This window comes from Strix aluco, chromosome 29 (assembly GCF_031877795.1).
Source record: "Strix aluco isolate bStrAlu1 chromosome 29, bStrAlu1.hap1, whole genome shotgun sequence".
Taxonomy (NCBI): domain Eukaryota; kingdom Metazoa; phylum Chordata; class Aves; order Strigiformes; family Strigidae; genus Strix; species Strix aluco.
Window position 1 is genome coordinate 2,350,011 of NC_133959.1, and position 21,466 is coordinate 2,371,476.

At 42.9% G+C, this 21,466-nt stretch overlaps 1 protein-coding gene across 2 annotated transcripts in view; it reads left to right on the forward strand.

The window, feature by feature from the left end:
• CPAMD8 (C3 and PZP like alpha-2-macroglobulin domain containing 8) overlaps positions 1-21,454 on the forward strand; it is a 57,532-nt gene extending 36,078 nt beyond the window's left edge. For both annotated transcript variants that reach the window (XM_074808774.1, XM_074808775.1), the window contains 11 exons: positions 91-246; positions 650-712; positions 1,032-1,270; positions 4,511-4,598; positions 10,023-10,097; positions 10,827-10,932; positions 11,022-11,132; positions 11,790-12,002; positions 12,446-12,520; positions 17,613-17,781; positions 18,099-21,454. In XM_074808774.1, the coding sequence (XP_074664875.1) occupies positions 91-246; positions 650-712; positions 1,032-1,270; positions 4,511-4,598; positions 10,023-10,097; positions 10,827-10,932; positions 11,022-11,132; positions 11,790-12,002; positions 12,446-12,520; positions 17,613-17,781; position 18,099 (1,296 nt within the window). In that variant the 3' untranslated portion in view covers positions 18,100-21,454. The remainder of the gene's footprint in view (positions 1-90; positions 247-649; positions 713-1,031; positions 1,271-4,510; positions 4,599-10,022; positions 10,098-10,826; positions 10,933-11,021; positions 11,133-11,789; positions 12,003-12,445; positions 12,521-17,612; positions 17,782-18,098) is intronic.
• The last annotated feature ends 12 nt before the right edge of the window (positions 21,455-21,466 follow it).

The following is a 21,466-nucleotide window of genomic DNA, read 5'->3' on the forward strand; positions in this document are numbered from 1 at the left end:
CTGATGACTGTACAGCACAGTCCTTGTTTGTAAGTTTACTGTGCTCCTGTATCCTTCACTATTCTGATTTCTACCTCTTCTGATCCCTAGGACACATGTGTAGCCCTGCAGGCTCTGGCTGAATATGCTATCCTTTCTTATGTTGGAGGAGTCAACCTTACCATTTCCTTGGCTTCTACTAATCTAGACTACCAAGAGACATTTGAGCTTAACAAGATAAACAAAAAAGTCCTCCAGACTGCAGTGGTAGGTGGTTTTGTGTTTTTGTAACCAAATTTTTAAAGCGATCCATGAGAGCTGGGTTCTGAATGACGACTCAGATAACTTCAGTAATGGTAAAAGCACAAGTTAAACACTGAAATCTTGGGACTTTCTGGGGATTTATGTATGTGTTCTGATGTGAAGAAGACAGCAGTCAAAGTTAAATACATTTTTCACCATAACTAATGCCTGATGTGTATTTTGTGCTGCTGCTTGTTTCTACCATTGTTAAATGCTGGTGGCTGAAGAGAGTAAGCCATGTGCACTTCACCTCTGCAGCCTCCATTATAACTGGAAAGATATTTTGTACAGAATAAAACTAAAATTGATATTTGTTTCCATACTGGGTGCCATGTCTTGTCTGTGTTCTAACTGTGATTCTCCCCAGATCCCCAGTATTCCAACGGGGCTGTTTGTGAGTGCCAAAGGTGAAGGCTGCTGTCTGATGCAGGTAAAGTTGCTGGGAGGCTGCTTTTTTAATTCCAGTTTGCTATGAGGAAGGAGTTGCGCTTTGAATTTCTCTTAGAGTGATTATATAATGTTGTGTTGCTTTAATTCCTAGAAGTAAGTGTGTGAATCTGCTCTGGTATAGCTTTACCTCTATATAACTGTGTTGTAAAGCCTCTATTGCCTCTGTGCCCACCATTACCTCTCTCTGAAGAGATCTGGTGTTTATGCTGGTCTTTAGGGAACATTTGTAGATGCTATGAAACATTGGAGTCTAATAAACTGCCTTGATTTGTTTTGGGTTTTCCCCTTTTCTGCTGCAGATTGATGTCACTTACAATGTACCTGATCCTATTGCCAAACCAGCTTTCCAGCTCCTGGTTAACCTGAAGGAGCCGAAGTCAGAGCAGCATCTTCAAGCTCCAAATCTCCTGCGGTCTGTCTCTCCAGATGAGAATCGCTCTGAAGCCTTGCACAGAGAGAGGGCACTGGTGGATGATGATGACCCAGCTTCAGATCAGGACCATCGGGAATACAAAGTCATCCTGGAGACGTGTACTAGGTAGGAAATGTCAATCTGCATCATGTCCTGCCTGTTTCTCAGAGACAGTCTAGTTTGCTGATCAGCACATCTATACCCATACATTCATTGCTGCAAGAAAAATACCAAATTCTTTCTTGCTGCACTCTCTGTATCTCAAACAGCGTAAGATCCAACACCTCACATGCAGAATGCAGAATTCAACCATAACTGTGGGTTGTAGGACAGTTATTGCATGGACATTCATGAGCGTTGTCTGCTGCCATTAATAACTGTAGTGCTAAGTATATGTCAAAGGTAGAAAACAAGAACAAAACTTACAAAGAGGGCAACATTTATCATTAAGTTTCATTATTATCTCTCTGAAGAAGACAAATTGAATGTCTTTTGTATCAGGAGGAAAAGAAAAAGTTCTGGATTATTTTCTAGGTCTTCAGTAACGGGCTTTCCTTAAAAGCCTAAAAGAGCTTGGTAATTTCAACTGGTTAACTAATATCTCAAACGTGTCCATAGTTTTATAAATATTATTGACTTGACTTGAATGTTTGAGTTGCCTGTTCTGACAGAAGATGATTGTTGCCATGGTATGAATTTGGAATCTATGATAAAGGCACAATATATGCAAATATTTCTTATTAAGCTCTCTAAAGCTCATTGCTTATCTTCTTGTTCCATATAAAGAAAATTAGATAATTTTTAAAGATGGCAGGACACTAAAGCTCCAGAAGTTTCATTCTTAGTTCTCAAAGCACTTTGCAAAGACATTAGCAGTTCTGTCTCATTTTATAGATCAAGAAACCAAAGATACTAAGGGGAAACAGCTTGCCTATAGATAAGCAGCAGCAGGAGAAGTTTGTGACCTGTGTTCAATCCACGTACATGGTTTGCTTAAACACGTTAGTACTGCTGCAGCTATCAGGAGTTGCCAATCTCTTTACAAAACATTTTGATTTTTAAGGAGGTTGTTGGAAAGTTGGCCCAAAGGAGGGAAAGCCACAACCAAAGTAGATAAGGAAGGCTTATGACATCCTACTGTATAACAGAAGAAACCATTCCTAAGAAATTCATAACTAATCTGCATATTTGTGACCAGGAGCATGGCAGGTGGTGGGGCTACAGCTTCACTGAACTCCAACAGCAGAAGTCAGGTGAACGGCTCACATGTAATTCATGGAAATGGAAAACTTTTCACTCTTCTATCAGTTTCCGCCTCCTTCCTTCCTGCAGAGGCAGTGCCATGCAGTGACTCTGGTCCTGAAAACAGTTGCAATGACTCCAGGCAAAGATGACATCCTGTTATCTCTGTCAACACACTTGCCCCTTGCTCGTGTGGCCGTGCTGCTGGCAGATGCATTGCTCCGATTGCCACAAGCCTGGGAAATCCTGGGCCAGGCATTTTTCAGCTTAGTTGAATTCTTCCTCCCTCCAGTAACAACAGCCAGTGGCGAGCAACTCAAACTCATCACCCAGAAGTTTGCTAGGGTTGGTCTGGCTGTGGATAACACAATATCGCTTTCTCAACTTCTCCCCTGCCTAAGCTCTGTAGCCTGTATTGGGGAGGTAGGCTTACAAGTCTTGTCAGTCCCTGGAAGATGCCTGTAACTAAGGAGGCTGCCCTGCATCAACACAACCTTTCTGTTGTTATTTCTGAAACTTCTGCCCTGGGAATTGCTGGAGCAAAGACAGAAACTTGAGAGGAAGCCCAGTCCAAGGAGATTGATTGCTTGGAAAGAAAACAAAAGCAAATGAAATCTTCCCTTTCCTCCCCTTCTTCCTGTAATGATGCTTTTTTAACTCCTTCATCATCTTACTTAGGTAATGAGAATAGAGGAGTGCATCTAAGGATGACAACTGAGATATTTTGAGCTGGGGGTGTTCTTCAGAATGTAATTAAGTGTTGTCATACGCAGTGAAGTCCTAGGGGCACTTTGGAGGAGTTAGGAAGAAAACAGTACGGGAAGTAGAGGGCTGCTATATATAACAGAGAATGGGAAAAAAACAGGTAAAGGGACACTACAGGATTTTTAGGGAGTACAGTGCATGGAGTTAGATCAGGATTAACAAGGCTTAATGTCTCTGGAAGACTGTCAGCCCTGAACTGTCTTACACAGAGCCAGCTGGATCTGGCCACAGACCATCTCATGCTACTGTGGGCGTAGGAGCTCGGGTGTGGCATTACATCCAGGCTGGCTCCGCGCAGAGCTCGGCAAACTCCCACACCCAGCCCAGCTGTGGAGGGCTCCGTGGAGGGGCCCTCAAGTAGCCCTGCAGGAGCCAGGTCAGATCTGGCAAATTGTGGCCCTGGAAGCTGTGTGCTGTGTTTGCTCAGTGCTGGGCATGAGCTAATAAGCCCTCCTGGGTCCAAGCTCATTGTCTTTGTGGTGCAGCTAAACAGCAAACAGGTAAGCTGCCAAGGAGGGATAGTTTAGAGCTGACTGTATGCGAACGCAGAGAAAAGGACCATTGTTCTGGAATTAGCAGCAGCTTCTTTGTTACGATGTCAACTCTTCTGCCATGCTGCAAGAAATTGAAAACTTTTGCAATGGCCCAAATAAACTTTCTCTCCACCCCTTCCTGTGGGCTCTTTTTTGGTTGTTTTTTTTTTTTTTTTTAAATGCACACTTCAGCAGTAACAACTCTGAATTTCAGTGGTGTTTTGGAGTCTTCATTGATATTATAGAGGATGAATATAGGCAGTGATTTCTTTAGCACTAGTAACTAGAGTGTGAGTTTGCTGACTCATTAGCAAAGATACATTTCTCATTGTCAATTAGATGCTGGAGGGAAATGGCCATTTACGAAACCCCAGGGTTGAATGACTCTGCCTGGTATTGGGAAGTAACATTCCTCTTACACCACAGTCCATTTACAGCCCTCCACTTAGGAAAGAACAGAAATTTCTTCTACTCAAGGGGTTATTTCCTTTTATCAAGTGCATTTTCTCAGCGATTAATTGCAAAATAAGGGAAGCAGCCCCACAGGAGTCTGCATCCTTCCTGCTGCTTTTCTGCCTCCATTTGCCTCGATATCTCCTACATCTCTGTCCCCTGTGAGTTGTGCTTAATTTTTGTTGAATAGAAGCAGAAAAGAGGGTTTTGTAAAACCAAGTAGACTGGCTTTCAACAACTCCTTCAAAGAAGAGTAGATCCTTTTAATATTTTTTCCTCTGTAGTTTCAGTTCTGCATCCTGTATTGTCCATGTACCATTTGTTATCTTGGAGTTTATTTTCATTCTTTCTTTCTTTTTGTTCTCATGGGAAGATGGCTGCACTCTGGATCTTCCAACATGGCTGTCTTGGAAGTGCCATTGTTCTCAGGGTTTCGTGCAGATATTGAGAGCCTAGAGCAGGTAAGGTGTTGTAATGGGAGCACAAGGCATGATCTTGGGCCAGGACCTGGCTCTCTAATTGGCAGGGATTCCCTTTGGGGAGCAATAGGAGGCAAATGCTATTGAATGTTAGAGCATTGTCTGAAAAGATGCAATTAAAATTGGGGGGGGGGGGGCAGGAGATTTCACTTGTCAAAAAATATTTATATGAAATGAGTAAGCAGATGTTCTGAGCAAGATTAACAAATGTACCAAACATGGCCAAATGAAGGTTTATTACTGAGCACAGTGCACAGTAATTAAATGAGACCCATTTGGAAATGCTGAAGTGAAAATGTGCTCTAACAGGAGCTGTTTATGGCTTCTTAGTGGGCTGTGTTATCTCCAACATCTGGATTCCATTTCTTTGGAGGCTCTGTGTCTTGGAATTTTTTGCCTTTTTTTTTTTTTTTTTTTTTCTGCTGGGAGAACATCATGTTTATTGCAAGCCAAACTGAGGTGGACAGAATGTGCCTCTTACCCAGCCAGCCCTCTAGGGGAGATGAACTGTAATCTTTAGCTTTGCTTTATATTTTGTGGAAGCATTACAGTGTATTCACTGGTGGGTTTTATGCTGCAAATAGTTTTTAAGGACTATTTAACTGAAGAGGTGTAAAATCTTTGCATCCTTGAGAACTGGTAAAGAGCTAAAAAGTGTTTTGCTTCCAAAAGATCTCTTCTGTTAATAACTTTATCTTCATTATACTGGGGGGGGGAGATTTGGGGAAAGAATTTTAAAGTAGAATCGTAGTGAAGACCAGGCAGTTTAATTTGACTTCCTAATTCAAGGAAAAGTGCATGTTGCTTTGTCTTCTCTAGGATTTCACTTTATGTGGCTAATTTATAAACACCATTGCATTTTCTTGAAGAGAATGAGACTGATGTGTTCTTCAGGGGCTTGCAATCCATGTCAAAAGCTGCTGTCAGGTTGTCTCCTGGACTGTCTTTGAAGCCAGAGAAACTTGTATATTAGTGCCTGAGAAGAGAATTGCATCCTTTCAGTATTAGGGAGCTGTGCTGGAATACTTTTGTACAGAAGATGTGTGTTGATCAGAGACGAAATTACTCCTGTAAAAAGAAATATCAAAGTTATTTTATACCTGTTCACAAGCTGCATGTTGAGAATTCTGTTTTCAAATGCATGCATGTAAAATCTATCGATTTTTATTTGCCTGTTGACCTTTTGAGTCTGATATTCTCTCTCACATGCAACAAATGGTGCAACAAACTGAATATGGCTATTCAGATGAGGCAAGAGCCCCAGTAGGAGGTCTCCAGTACCCCTGTGGTAAGGGAAAGGAGGAAAATTAGGTGAGGGTGCCTGTAGTGGGTTTGGTAACTATTTTATCTCCTCCTGCTGAAGGTGCTAGAGTGACAGTTGTTTGTACTGCTTTCAAGTAAGTTCTCTTCCATAGTAATTTACGTAAATAATGGCATAAAAAATGTGGATGAAAACCTGGTTTAGGACCAGAGAAGTCAAAATGGGACAGGAGGAGAACAACGGGGATCTTTATGGTGTTAAACCCATGAAATGTTTTATTAGTGGAGAGAAAGTGTTAAAACAAAGAGTGCAAAGGGGTTGTCATTACAGAACAGAAAAATTGTTAGGTTAAGTAACCAAATCCCTGTAGTCCTTATTTTTCCTGAAATTGGCTAAGAAGAAATTACAGAAATAGGAGGACCCATTGTCCAGGCTGCACTGAGTATCTCCTTTACTGGTTTCAGTAGGGGACAGAGTTAAGAGTTTCTAGGCTGAGAGTCCCAAGAAGGTCCCATATGCTCGTGTGTTACAAGGGACTGCATAGGTTCTGTCATTTCAGTCCCTGAACAATTTTTCCTTTTTGCCAAGGCAGCTGTGCTCTGGTTGTTGACATGGTGGGGCCAGACAGGTGTCCCAGATGAAGGCTTGTAAACCAAACATGCTTGGTTTGTGTTTAGTTACCGCTAAAAGGCTGCTACTTGCAGCAATCTGCTCCTGTGCTGTGTCCGATGGTTTACACTAACCTGTGCTCAGGGCACGTTGTACATGTTCTAAGTAGCGGAAACGCCGAAGATAACTGAATATATGATTGACATTAGGATATACTCTCTGCAAGGAGGATTCTGGTTCCCCAAAGAACTACCTGTATAATGTTTCAAAACACTTTTGTTTGCAGTATCTCTTATTCTCTCTCATCTACTAGCGTGTTGCCATAATCCTCATGCTCTGCGACACCAGCTTGCCTCCGATGTTTGGTTTCTCATGGCTTTAGAGATTCTTGTGTCCCATTCAGTGCCACCTTACTGGTGCCTCAGCACTGCTTATTCCTTGACCAGGGGCCGGCCAGCACTCGTAAACCAGAAACAAACTCTGAGGGTATTGAAACTGGAGCAGAGAAACAGGGAGACTTGCCCACACTGCTTGGGTGTCAGATAGATGCATCGGTGTCTGGGAAGCATCATGTGTCAGCTTCATCTCTTCCTCTGTTCTGTCAAACCCCCGAGCCTGGCCTGGACAGAAGCAGTCAGAGGGTAAAAACAAGCTGCCCTATTGTGGCACAAGAGTTATTTTCTCAAAACTGAACGAGCTCACCAGCACATTAGGTTTTCTCTAGCACTAAGCAGATCAGTTGGTTGGGCTTTCCCTCCTGGCATCTTGTTGCCTGTCTGAATCTCATGTTCCTGCCTCCACGGGTGGAGTCCCAGAGTAACCCCATCTGTTAGGGTCTCTGGGCATAGAATAGCAGGTGGTTTGTTTTCCTTTCTCCCCCTGTCTTAATGGGAAAAGGAGCTGATTCTCCTTAACTGGTAAGGCTGAGCTCCTGCAGTACAGAGCTGATCTGAGTTAAGTCCTTGCAAATCTCAGAAGGATGTCAGGTACTTCACACAGTGCATACTACTTCAGTGTTTGTAAGATACAAAAAAGCTGATTCAAAACCCACTGTTTTGGAAGTTCTTTGGGCAAAAGACTATGTAGTTGGTGCCTTGATTTGGAGAGAGCATTCTGCACTGGGGATTCAGTCCTGGGCAGTTTATTTCCATAACCAGAATAGAATGACTTCCTTTGGGCAGTAAGAGATTTTGCTAAATTGGGAAGGATATTGCATCTTCAAGGGGGAATGTTCCCCCTGAAGAGCTGAATTCCATCTTTCTTATTGCAGAAACCCTTTGCATCTGTAAAAATGAAATGTAGGGACAAAGCTCAAGCACGTATATCGGTAGGCAGTGAAGATGCAGGTACAACCCCTATGATTTATTCATGGCTATCAAATGTGTATCCAAATCACCCCGACAAAAATGAAATTCTTCCACTGAAGACCCAGTACTAGTTTTGTTATGTATTTTGGACACCACCTTCAGCAGAAGCAAGTCCTGTCATTCCCACTGCTGCGTTTTCTTGTTACCCTAGCCATTTCCCTCTCCTCCTGGTGCGGAGGGGCAGGGCTGTAAATCAGATTTCCTTGTTTGTTGTTTGCCCTCACAAGGGAGCAGTGTGCGCGGCGCAGACCCACGTGCAGCTCCGGGGCAGTGATGGTTAATGAATGCTCTGTTGCACGTCGAGGGCAGCCCCCCTGGCTGTGCAGCCACAAATCCTTCTAATAATGCTGGGTGTCGACAAGGTCAGGAGGTCACCACAGGCTGGTATATATCAAGCTTCACCAGAAAAATGCAACTTTAGCTGAGCTGAGCATTTCCCGGTGGCGCCAGCCTCTCCAAGCTCTCATAAAAGGACTGTCTGCAGCCATCTACTGCTGAGTAATAACAGTCACCATCAGGCCCCTAAAATTATAAGGACAAATTAAATTGGCCCTTTCCATATTGTGTGGGACTTAAACACGTGTTCCTTTGCTTGTTACAGTAATAGCAGGAAGCTGTGTGCAGGGTTTTACAGCTAGAAGCACTATGCTGAAGAAATTCACAGTTAAAGCTGTTGGTAGCAGGTTTGGGCAAATTTTGGTAAAAATGCTTTTTGCTTCATGTCATTCTTTCTAATATGTAATAATAATGCTCTGTTCTCCTTTCCACAGAGTTTTCATTCTAAGATCTCAAAGTAACTTAGGAACACTTTAAAAAAAAAAAAAAAGCCAAGGAAATATTATCCCCGTGTCACAAATGGGATTGTCTGACAGGGAGGTTAAACTCATAGCACAGTTTGGAGAATAGAATTAAAGTATCTGCTCTGGCCCTTACTCAGCTCCCCAAAGTGGAATTAAAACACAAGAGTCCTTTTCTACAGACCCCAGCTTCTGGATTAAATGTTTTTCACATGATAGATGTGTTCTGAATACAATTTATCAAAACAGTAATGATTGATCAACGGATCAAGTACATACAGCATGACAGTATTTATAATATTGAGGTGTCAATATTCCAAGTATGGAAAATCTTAGGAGTAACTCTTTTGGAAATTTTAAAACAAAACTTTGTAGAATTATATCAGGTGATAGCATTTATGTTTTGGTGGTGATTCATTAGTGTTCTGCACCAGGGAGATAGTTACTGGATTCTTTGAGGTGGTGCGGTAATTCCATAATTAAGGGCTCTTGCACTTTCCTCTGTAGACCGTGATCATGATATACGTACAGACCTACAGGCAGCAAGAGGAGATGAGCTGGAGCATTTTTACAAATGGCTGGGGTAGATATAGGGCAGTAGCACCCCAGATGTGGGAAGTACTCTTAGATTGTGTTCTGATACTCCTTAGATATGCAGATTGTCCCAATAAATAAAAAGCAGAAGAGGTGGTCTGTGGGCCTGACTGGCATGATGCAGATTACAAATCCTGGGCCTCAGAGGGAGAAAAGATGAGTAGCAGAGGCCTGGCCTGACCCCATTAGTCAAAAGGGAGGATGCCTAGGGCTCTTTCAAATGGCTGCTCTTTTCAAATGTAAGGATTAATTTTCCTGGCAGAAGAATGTTTTGGATTTTTCAGCTGGTGGGAGAATGGGACCTTTAATACCCCGTGCGATCCAGCAGCGTAATTCCCTGACGGTCTGAAAGAGTATAAATAAGAGACTTTATCGAGTGTTTTGGGGTCTCTGAGGTCTTGCTTGAGCCTTGGTACTGAAAACAATCTGGGAGCTATTCAATTAGATTATGGATGATATGTCAGGCGTAGTCTGAGGGAGATAAATGCACCAGGGACCAGGAAGAACACTCAGCCCCGTGCACCTTGCAAGCATTCCTCATCGGGTCACAGGAAAGAGCACAGATGGCTTTTGCCTCAGTTGTAGGACAGCAACTGCAATCCTCTGCATTTCCCCTCTCTTTTACTGAAACATCCTTTTCCAGCGAAGAAATCCCTGGGTTTTAGTGTCTGAGGAGTTTTCTAAGCAGTCTAAAATCTTTCTTCTTCTGTAGTTTCAACCTGTTTTCTATACAGTGAGATGAAACTAAACCTGTTGATTTATTTGTTTTTTCCCCCAGTTATTGATGAACAAGCAAATTGGATTAAAAAGATATGAAGTGGATGGAAGAAAAGTCCTTTTCTATTTTGACGAGGTAATGACTTTGTCTCTTATAATGATGTTGCTTTTCATCCAAAGGCAAAAGACCAGTGGATCAGGCATAGGTACAGTGTGATTATGTTGACGGTCCCTCACGGATGAGGATTACCAGGCAGCTTTAACTGGCCACTTGCTTGAGCCTCTTTTGAGGCAGGTAGGTGTTGTGGTCTTGATTGGAAACCAAAGCATAATAGAGGCAGGTGATTAGTTTCAGCCCATATAGCATTTCTGGGCAGATAGCACTTAGTTTTTGCCTCAAAATAATCTCACCTTCAGGTACAACTAGCATGGCTAAAAGAACAGAGAAAAAGATGCAGTCTAATTCAGATCTCACAGCACATACCTGAGAGTGGAAGATGAGATCTCTCCTGGCTTGGTCATCAGCAGTAAATTGTTAGCTACTTGCATTAGCAAGCTGGCTGATCACAGGAGTGGTGTTAGGTAAGCCAGGGAATACAGCTTGAGTTTCAGGTTTGACTTTCTGACATTGTTGTATGCAAGTATGTGCTTTAAAGGCCAGCAAAGTATCACGTATTTTAATTCATCCTGTTTGGCTTTTAGTCATTACCTTTGTCTCTATAGCTAGTATTGGAGGTGCCTTCGTTCTCCTCAAGTGCCCAGCACAGCATGTTACAATAGGGGCATGTGCTATGTTTTTTTGTGTCTCTCTTCACTTAAAGTGCAGTTTTTGTTGCAATGAGTCTTTTTGCACGATTTCATACAGATTCCTAGCCAGTGCATGACCTGTGTAAAGTTTCAAGCTTTCAGAGAGCATATAGTTGGGAAAACAGCTCCTGTTCCGATCAAAGTGTATGATTACTATGAGCCAGGTATGTGCCTGTTTTCCTTTGGTTTTTACCAGCATTAGAGCTCTAGACGTAAGACTCACTTGTGATTTCTCATTCTCGCTGGCCTGCAGCTTTTGAAGCAACTCGTTTCTACAATGTGAGTGAAAACAGCCCCTTGGCTCGGGAGCTCTGTGATGGGCCAACATGCAATGAGGTGGAAAGCTCAGCTAGCCAATGGGTTGGTAAGTGGCACCAAAGCCAAGCAGATTTTTTGGAAAATGGAGCCCACAAACATACTTTCCAGGAGTTCAGAACTCAAAATTATATTTAGGCAAATGCTCTATTTCTGTGTCCGTGTTAGTGGAAGTTTTACATAGGTCTGTGGGATAGCAGTATTAAACTTCTGACAGCCAAGCAGACCAATGTAGTCTGCTCTTCAGTCACCAGAGTGACTCTTCTTTGCTTCAGAGGCAAGATATCACTTATAATTCTGGAAGAACCTGCACAAGGTGAGATGTGTTAATAAATGTAAAGGTAAAAACTCTTCGAAATATCTTGCAATAGAGTTCCACAATTAACTGTTGTAAGATTGAACAATTTCATGCATCAGTGAAAGGAATAACTTTCCCCAGAAACTAGATGTTTCTTTCTGTTCTCTATGTCATACAAAATAGTTGCATTATCCAATATCTGGAATCTGCTGCAGTATAGTTCCTTCAGAAAGACAGCTTTATTCCCAGACCTTTTTATTCTACCAACTTTGTAAATTCCTGTGAGAAGTCTTAAGGAATTCAACATGAAAACCTACATCGGAGAAATAGAAGAAAATTGCCACCTCATCTTCCCCTTCCCCATGCTATGCAAAAATATTGCTTTGGATGTTTTTGTTTACTTTTCAGGCTTTGTTCACTCTGGACCATGCAATAACATTTTTGGCTGCTTGGAGGATGAATATTTTGAGCAGTGCATGTGTTCACGAGACTGTGGCTATGATGGGGAGCCTGTGTGTGGATCAGATGGACAGATCTACCCGAACCATTGCCAGATGGAAGTAGCATCGTGCAGGAACAATACAAGAATAGAACAGATGCCCATGTCTCAATGTTCTGCCTGTAGGTTTCGTGCAGTTCCCTTTTCTGTTATGATCTAGTTACAGGACACTACAAATCCTTATCTAAGCAAATGATAATTACATACGTGTGGTAGGGGAAAGAGAAGAATTCAAAACTTCCTATGTATTATTTTGCTACTTGTAGTACAAGGGATCAAGTTATAAGAGCAGCTGTCTTCCTGCTTAACTCAGAATAACTGGTTTTCTGTTCTCATGAATACATGTTTTACCAATCAGAATGAACTTTAGAGAATATTAGTGATACTGTTTTATCTGAAGTGAATAATGATAGATAAAAATGACATCCATGAAAAGTAACGTTCTTTGAAGATTCTGCTTTCAAAATGTGCAGTGTAGTAGCTCAGTGAACTGAGTACACCACCCCTGGAAATGCAAACGTTTTCTAGAGGTTCAGAGATAAAATGCATTTATTTTTATTTACAGCCAAGAATTTGCCAGAAGAAAGGGAGACACACTCCCACACAGCTGAGCAACCCAGTGTTCAACAAACTCCAGCAGGTAACATCACGTGTTTGCATTTATCCAAGACCTTTTTCTTTAGCAAGGTTAAAGTTTATCCTATCGCTGTATAAAAGTGTGTATGGCTCTTAAGCACATCTAAGTAAAAATGATTAATTTTTTCATCTTTAAGAAAAGACAGAACATGCAGAAATCAGAAAAATTGAAGACGTCAAGGAAACTTAGGATGATAACTACTCAGCTAGCTCTCCTAGTCCTTTTCCTTTCAGGAAATCTTGTGTGATACCTGCTCTGTTCAGTGCACGTGCAAGATTTAGGTAATTGTTCATAGGAGTGGGCAAGTGACTCTCTTGTTTTCTCAGCCTTGGTATGTTTGAACAACACACGCTCTGTGATCTTTTCTTCAATATTAAGCTGGAAAGATCACATTTAAAACCAGGCTGATGTAATGTGTTTCAACAAACAACTGAACAGGACATGACAACAGACCAAACCATTGCAAAAACTAGAATCCAGGTGGATTAACTTTGTCTCTAGCAGTTCTGTGCAAAAATTGAGCTGGCAGTCTTGATTCTCTCAGAGCTGCTGTTTGGAATAAAGGGCTTTAGTGAGCAAAAATGTAAAGGTCAGTAGATGGAGTAGCCAGGAATTTGGCTGCTCATTTTATTTGGTGCTTATATTCATACACTTTTTTCCAAGACTCATGTCGAACTTGCTCATGGCTCACAATAAATCTCACCAAGAAGCAGTGGAGGGTCAATAGAATAGTTTGTTTCATGCTGTTTCTAGAAAATAAACTGGACTAGATTTTTCCTGGCTGCCTTCCACTCATTAATTTTCCCCTGGCCTCTAACTCTCTTAACAAATCGGTAAAACAAGTTAATTCTTCAAGAGAAGACTCTATGCCTCCTCATGTCCTTCTTGTGCACCAGAGTTCAGACTAGCATGTGTCCCAACGTGAGACCATCCTGTTCTCTGCCCTTCCTCTGCTCTACAGCAGTTGATGGACAGTTTTCTTACTACGGTGTAAAAGCATGGTGAATATTCCATTATCACTATTTCTATAGGTTATTCAATCTTAGTGTTTAATGTCTCTCCTATTTTCCCTCCTTTTTGTGGTGGACTTAGTGTGAAAATATATAAATATATATATCAGATTGCTGTCTGTTGGAGTAACTGAGATGAATGCTTGTTGCCTTTTATTTCATGCAAATGCTACGTACTCAGCATGGAAACCGGTTGCAATCTGAACCCTCTCCAGCAGCATTCCCAAAGTGCTCTGTAGGGTGCTGCTGGTATGCAAGGCCATGCTAAGTGTTTTGCTGCTGGTCTACAAAATGGGACTGCAATTACATTATTTTTAAATAAAAATATGAGAGTAGAAATATGGTTACCTGGGGGGAAAAAAAAAATGGTGGAACTTGACAGTAGTCCACAATCCAAAAATTTGCAGAACAGTGTTTCTGATATAGTCTGCATTAAAGTATCTGTCTGAGAAAAATAACCCTCTGGTTTCTGTTTGAAACAAACAAAAGCAGTGTAGGCTCAGTAGGCTATCAATAAGAGCAAAAGTGGAAATTCTGATTATTTTTTTTCTTTTTGTGTGTGTGGGGCATTTTTATACAGGTGTTAGATTAACAAACCTGAATGCCATAAGGATATGTTTGTTAAAGCATAAGCATTTAGAGCTGGCTTTGCTCTAGGATCTGTGAGTGTTGAAGTTGAGAGTCTCCTGGAAGGCAGATACTCTTCTGAACCGAGCTGTCTGAGCAGCCATGGCAGAGTGAGCAATCAGAAATAAAACTGACTAAATCCTGCATCAGGAAAAGCACCCAGCATGTGATTTTCATTAATCCTCTGGGCTCCTCTCAGGTCAACCACATGGTACATGAATCAAAGTTTAACAAATGAATGAATCCCTCCTTCTACACAGGTCTCATTTGGACTCGCTGGTCTGTTAGCATTGAAGCATGTGATTGGTTTAAGTCGGCTCAGGTGCTTGGGGTTTCTAGTGAAAGTTCTGATGAGCCATGTCTAAATCTGTGATTTCCTAAAAGGATGCAGAACTCCAGGAGCCAAAGCAAGCTTAGGGCAGGTTGGTGAAACTGCCTCGGTGTGTTAATCTTCAGGAAATACCATTTTCTTGGAGAACCACGTGGTGTTTATATTGTCTGAAATCCTTCTGTATCTCCCATATGACTTGTGCGGGCTCAGCTGGGTTTGATGGATGCTTTCATTGTTAGCTCCTGTCTGTGCTACCCCAGCAATGGAAACAGCGAGAGCCAGCTTCCTTCCAGCAAACAGTGGGGAACTTCATAATGTGTTCGGGCTCGCTCTGCAAACCCAGACTTGCAGTGAGGTTCCATAGACACCAGCGAGTTTGCTGGAATAAACTACAGCTTTTGAGTTGTGCTAGTCAAGGTAAACAGTTGTGTGTGGATGGTCCTGAAAAATCAGGATGCAGTGCTTCTTGCAGCACCTAGCTATTGTCAAAGCGTTTTAAAAAGCCTTTCAAAAGTCTTCAGCAGACATTGCAGCAAGTGAGGCAGAATGGCTGACGTTTGATCATAAAACTGTAGCCTTTTTTTGTACAGATGGGTAGATCCTTTTCGCTTCTTTGGAAATATTCTCATCATTGAGAGGGAAGTGTGCAGGGTGACAGGACTCAACTGAAATGAAAGCCAGGGAGGGGCACTCATGTCTGAATCCCCTTCCTCAGCTGTTCTTTCTCGCAGGTGAATTACTGAGACTCAAGAGGCATGAAACAGGCTTTTGATGAGTAGTAGCATGGACCCACCTCTGCCTCTAAGCATCGGAGCTCTGCTAGTACACTTTCACAGCCTGTTCCAGTCATGCTTGTTTGGACTAAAAGCTCCTAGAGCAGAACTTTGGTTGCTAACTGGATTATTAGTCTCTCAAGTGCCTTTCTGACTGTGGCTTTTCTAAGAACTGTTGTCACACTAGGCTACAGAAGTATGGGTGGATTTCAGATCCTCAATAGCTCTGATACCATCTGTCTGATGAAGTGGTGCTTTGACTGCTTCCATAGATCATTAACGCTCTTCTGAAATTGCCTAAATCTTCTCTGCCAAAATTGCTAAATATATAGCCATGGATGTTAGGAGACAATATGTTATCATCACAGTAATGCTGTGATTCTACATGTCTCTGATGGAAAAGCACTGTCAAAGCATGAGGCAGCAGTGTCGGGGGTACCAGTGCTGCTGTGGTGCTGCACTCTGAGCAGGCAGCCCCCCCCTCTTTGTGCTGCCTGACCCCCCCCAGCCTTCTCCCCACAGCTGGGCCCATGTTATTTGTACAGTTCTGCTTTAGCAGTTGGAAGAGCCAGTAGCTGGAAGAAATTTCTTGGTGGAATTATGATACTTGTATTTGGTGGTGGTGTTAATATTTTTTTTAAAAGTAGTTAAATGCTATCACCCATCACTAGCTCCTAACGGGAACATCAGAGGGAACTCTGTTTCCAGGTGGAGTCATCCCACAACGCTCCCTGGCAGGCGCATTATTCACAGCACCACTGTTCTTTTAGGATTGAACTGGCGATGGGCCATTTTTCCTTTCACCCCATCAGTGTTCAGCAAACGTTGGCTTAGGCACAAAGCTTTGGAGATGGGGGAGTGGTTTGTATGCAACAGGAAACGTCGGCCTTTCGTCTTTGCTTTGACTCCAGTGCTGCATTCCGGGGAAGAGTGAGGTCTGTGATGTTAATTCTGTCCCTGGTGGACAGCAATCATCCATTCATAGAGCGAGCTCATGATCTGGCAGGTTCTCACATGGAGAGGCCAAGAAGAAGTGAATGCAGAGACTGACTCTGCTTTCAGGCAAGTGTTCCCTTGCCTAGGGCTGAGCCTGCTGCTGGAAGGATGTGGGAGGCATCAGGGAAGAGCCTTCAGATATTTTATTTCTAGAGAACAAACATTTTCAAAGGCCTTGATCAGTGTTCTCGTTAAATAAAGCCAACTTTGCAAGGCGGGGAGAAGGGGAGACTTTTCCTCCCTGCAACAACTATGTTTCAGTGATTGCTTTGGTTTGGATTAGAGCAGTGTGTACAGAAAGCAAACAGGAAAGATGGACAGCTGAGCTGGCTCGAGGAGCAGTTTAGAAAACGGGGACCTATTGATATTGCAGAAGTTTTATCTTTCAGTTTTACCCTCTAGACAGTGAGCAATCACCCACCACAGAGAGGCAGAGCCTGTTTTGAGTGGGATATGTACTGTGTCAGTGACTTGCCAGTGTCTTAGTATAGATTGGAGTGAATGCAAGGGGGATGAATATCTGTGTCTGTTCCTGTCTTAAATGATAGAAGTTTCTCAGTGGTATGTGATTGTGCCAAAGGAGATGAATCTCAGCTACTGCTAGTTCAGACTGAGGGAGAAGCGAATGGCTTTGATGTAGGCTCCTGGCCTGTTGTGCCAAAATCTTCATTCTTGTTGGGCTGAAAAGAAATCTAGCTGCTTACGCTGATCTTTTTCATGACAGGCACCAAATAAGCTGCTCCATCACAGTCTGCCCTCTAGCTTTGTAACTGACTTTTATAAAACAGTCCTTTTAAAAGAGCACACACATTAGACACCTTGGAGACGTGGATGGTCTCTCCTTAACTGGGCTCAGCTTGGACCTAGTCAAAGGAGAGAGGTGTGTTTTCAGGGTGCAGAGGAACTCATCTGGTGTTCCCAAAGATGCCTCTTACTTTACCTTACTGTATACAGGTCTCAGGGTGAACTGGTTCCTAACCAGTCAAGCACCTCAGTTAAGTCAATACTTTAAAATGAGAGTTTGAGATTTTTTCGAATTACATGACCCTTTTTTCTTTTTCTTCCCCCCCCACCCCCCCACCATGATTCCTTTCATTTTCTTCCAGTGCTCAGGTCTCAGGCTGGGAAATTGAAAAATCTGATTTACAGCAGCTTTTCTCCTTATCTGTGAATCTAAGCCTGCATGTGCAGGTCCACTGACATGTGTAACCTCCTTTACTTCTGCAAGACACTCATTTGGCCACTGATTAAAATTCCTTTCCTCTTATGTCATTCCACTTCTCTGTGATGCAATATGTGATGCTGAAATGCAGTTTCTTTGGCTAAAGCCCAATCTAAGACTCTGGTTTCCTTTCCAGCAGAGGAAGGCCCTCCGCTGCAGACAGATCTGTCATACTACTCCTACGAATATGACCCAGACCCCTACGTGTCGGAAGCTGATGTCTTTGAGATTGTGGCAGAACTGACAACAGCAAGCACGTTAAAAGAAGTGGACAAGATTCAGGAAGTAGTGACCACAGTAGAATGGTGAGCCAGAGAGTGGGGGATCATAAATCTGGTTTGAGAGTCAACATATAACGTACTGACTCATGTGTTGGGTCAAATGTATTCAGTTCCTCAAAAGGGAAATTCTTACAACTGACTTGTTAATCTGTTTAGCAAGGAATCACCAGGAACAAGATCTTGCCAGGGCAGCATATAAAAGTCTTTATGACCTGAATGTCTCCATTCCTAGCAGAATAAAAAGTGACCTTTTAAGTTTTTCTCTGCCCAGCCCCAGTGATGTTTCACAAAGATTCATAATTGGAGAGTGACTTTTCTTCATTATGTTCTATTTTCCACAGAAATATATAATTTAAATAAAGAGAAGAGGCTCAGAATCAACTCCTGTATGAGTTTGTTCCTACAGACGACCTGCTGCAGAACAGAAACCGAACGATGACTACTTCCTGATGCACTCAGAACTGTAGGCTTTGCTGCCCCGTGGGGGGGGATCTGGAGCGCTAAGGGGGACACTCAGCGTTATTTTTCTGTCAATTTTCCTGCCTTTTGTGCATCCTCTTTGGAGTACTTTCAAGGATGGGAGACCAATATGCTGTGCCCTCTAGGTGAGAAAAGTAGGAGCTGGAATTCAAACCTTTAGACCATTTCAAAGTGTTTTCTCTACTATCAGGATACTACAAATGCCATTTCCTAGCTACACTTAGAAGCTAAGTCCAGGCCTTGTGCTTAGCTGAACTGCTGTTTGAGGAAAGATGGCTGAGAAGTTTTCTCTCAAATTATAATAATAAAAATCAGTGTGTTTTGCTAATTATGACATAGCAAGAGGCTAATCATCTTCCCCAGCCCGTAAGTCTACTGCACCCACAACAACGTCCCACAAGAGAAAAACTTCCCTAGTGGCTCCGTGTTCAGGAAAGTTGTTGAGAGGTACCTTTTATGAGAGAAAACTGAAATCCACTGCCAGGGCTGAAAGGCCTGACTGTCCACCACAGGGCTGCAGGCTTCAGGTGGGGAGTTTGCCAGCCACAGCAGTGACAAGGATTCGGTGGGTGAGCCCTCTTCATGTTGCACTACGTGCTGATAAGGGCTGCTTGCAGCCTTCTCAGCCCCTTTCCTCCTCGTAACCCTGGCATGAAAATAAAGCTGACCCAAGGCGCAGTCCTTTTAAAAGCCTGCCTGACTTCACGATCACTTTTATTCCTCTCCCACTTGGATCCCCATGCAGTGGTGGTTCTGGATACAGTAATCTATGCATAGGCCCTGGGTCTGCTGGCCAGTACAAATCACTGGTGTCACAGGATGAGCTCCCTCAGACTGACCTGCCCCAAGCAATGTGGTAAAACTGAAAACAAAAGCTTTGTGTTTCCAGAAGTGCAGGAGCCAAGATTTTTTGGTTTCCCTTCCTGCCTGGAGCAGCATTGTTCTCTTTGGAGGAGTTACATGCAATTGCCTGTTGCAAAACAGTGTTAATATTTTATCTTCCCACTTCTATTGTTACCAGGACCCAGAGTGGGGTGGAAACTCCTTTTGAGGGTGTTTATTGGTGAATGGAAACAGGAAAAAGCCCAGCTCCATTCATTTTTAGGGCTTGTTTACACAGGAACCATGACAAGAATATATCCCAGTATAGACATTCCATTCCAGAATAAAGGCAATTTATTCAGAAAAATGTCCACATGGGGACAAAACAGGAGGTATCCCAGAAGCTGGGCATATGTAGTTTCCAGTCCTTTTTGTCTGAGGCCAGATATTTGCAGAATGTAGTTGACATGATGAAGGTCTGGGTCTTGAAGTTCCCAGAAATTTCAGAACGGCTTTGTTGGCAAGTTATCAAGCCTTCCTTCATGGCTGCTCTGAGCTCTCCTCACAGGATCTTGACGTGGCTGCTGCCCGTATGTACCCACTGCTTCTCAGCAGAGGCTTTTGCCACGTGTCTGCAGTGTGCATGAACAGACCATGTCCTCACTGTGTCCGCACAGCACAGCGGAAGCACTGGCGGCTGCATTCCTGTCTGGCAGGTAAATAAATGCCTTTAGACTAAATTCCATCTCCTGTAAGCAACTGGCCTGGCAGACACTGGCTATTGTGTACACACACAGAACTGAGTCAATATTTATCCCCTGGGTAAATAACAGACCTAGTGTGAGCTGCAACAAGAGTTTTGGGGTTTTTTTTTCTTTTTGAAATATCAAAGCTGCACAATACAAACCCTGCTGTTTGCTGGTTCCAGCCTCAGCTGTTTAATGCTTTGAGTCTGGGAGAATGAGACATTTAGACACCCTGATGATGTCTGTGTGACTGGCTTCCCACAGAAGATAGGACCTGTGTTATGGATTCTTCAGTCTCCTGTCCTCGGTCCCTTTCTGGCTCTAGTTTCCTTGTCACATCCATTATATGCTTCTGGATAGATATTTGAATAATTTTATATTGCTTGGTCCTCTCCTCAGGCTCTGGTACATGTAATGTACTAATTCAAGGTGCAGACATGTCCCCATTGCTGCCAGCTAAATAATTCCTCCTGGTAGTGCCAGTTCCAGCCTTATTCTGTGGGGTCTCTGTGTGCCAGTGCACTCACCTGTTTGAGGCAGAGGAGTCCCACTTCTGTTTTACAACTAGAGGAAAAGCCAGAGGGACACAGAGCCTCAGAAGGCAAAGGCAGAGCAGCCTCAGCCTCCTTAAACAGAGGCAGTTAGGACAGGACAATGCGTGTGAGGTAACGTGCCAGGGCTTCTGGAGCCTGATCTCACCTTGAGTGCTGCTTCACAGCTGTGGCACTTTCAGGGAAATCACTAGTCCATCTGCTCCTGGCAGCCTCTGCCTCCCCCCAGTCTTGCCACACCAAACTGGCTCCTTTCTGTAGTTAAAAGTCCATTTTATTCAAGGAATTGAATAAAGGAACCTGCAATTACACAGTTTGGTTGCCTTTTCTCCCCTGTCACAGGAGTAAAGGAGCAGGTCTCTGCCCTCTTCTCCACCCCAGCTGATGGTCCCTCTGTCCAGAGATTTCCCCTGTCCCAGATCTGTTGTTAATGTTTCTTGTAATCATTCTTAATTCTTATCTAGGAAAAAAATTTTCCTAGATTATTTTTCCTCCATTCTTCAAAATCCTACTTGGAATACAGAAACTCTTTAGGACTAGGTCCATGAGAACCACTGGACACAGCTTAGCCTTATCAGACTTGATGTTATTCATAGGCTTTGGCCCAGTTCTGACTCTGAAGCTTATCAGTCACACTCCCGTCCCTGAGAACACAAGGGCAGCTCCGCACTGAAAACTCAGGCGCCAACTTTGTGAAGACCAGCCATCATAGTTTGGAGAGAAGGGATTGAATTTTTTTTTATTTTTATTTTTAAACCAAGGAAGAGACCAGCTTGGTTGTGGAAAGCCAGCAAGGACAGCAGACCTGCTGCTGCTTTGGGCTTTGAATTGTTTCTGGCTTAGAGACATTTGCCTCCCTCTGTCAGAGAGATGCTTCTCCTTTCCTTTTTCTGATGGTCCCTCAACTGTAAAAAGAAAAGTGCCAGTGGGTTTGTAAGACGCAGAGATTCCTACTTAAATCAAGTTACGTTACTGAATAGCTGCAGCAGTGCTAGTTATCAGTGATTTTTGCTTGCAATCTTTTCAATGAAATTAATATTTATATATTTGTAACTGTACATTATGCAGAGTAATCATTACCATGGTATTTATTTTAAAGCACTAGTTCCC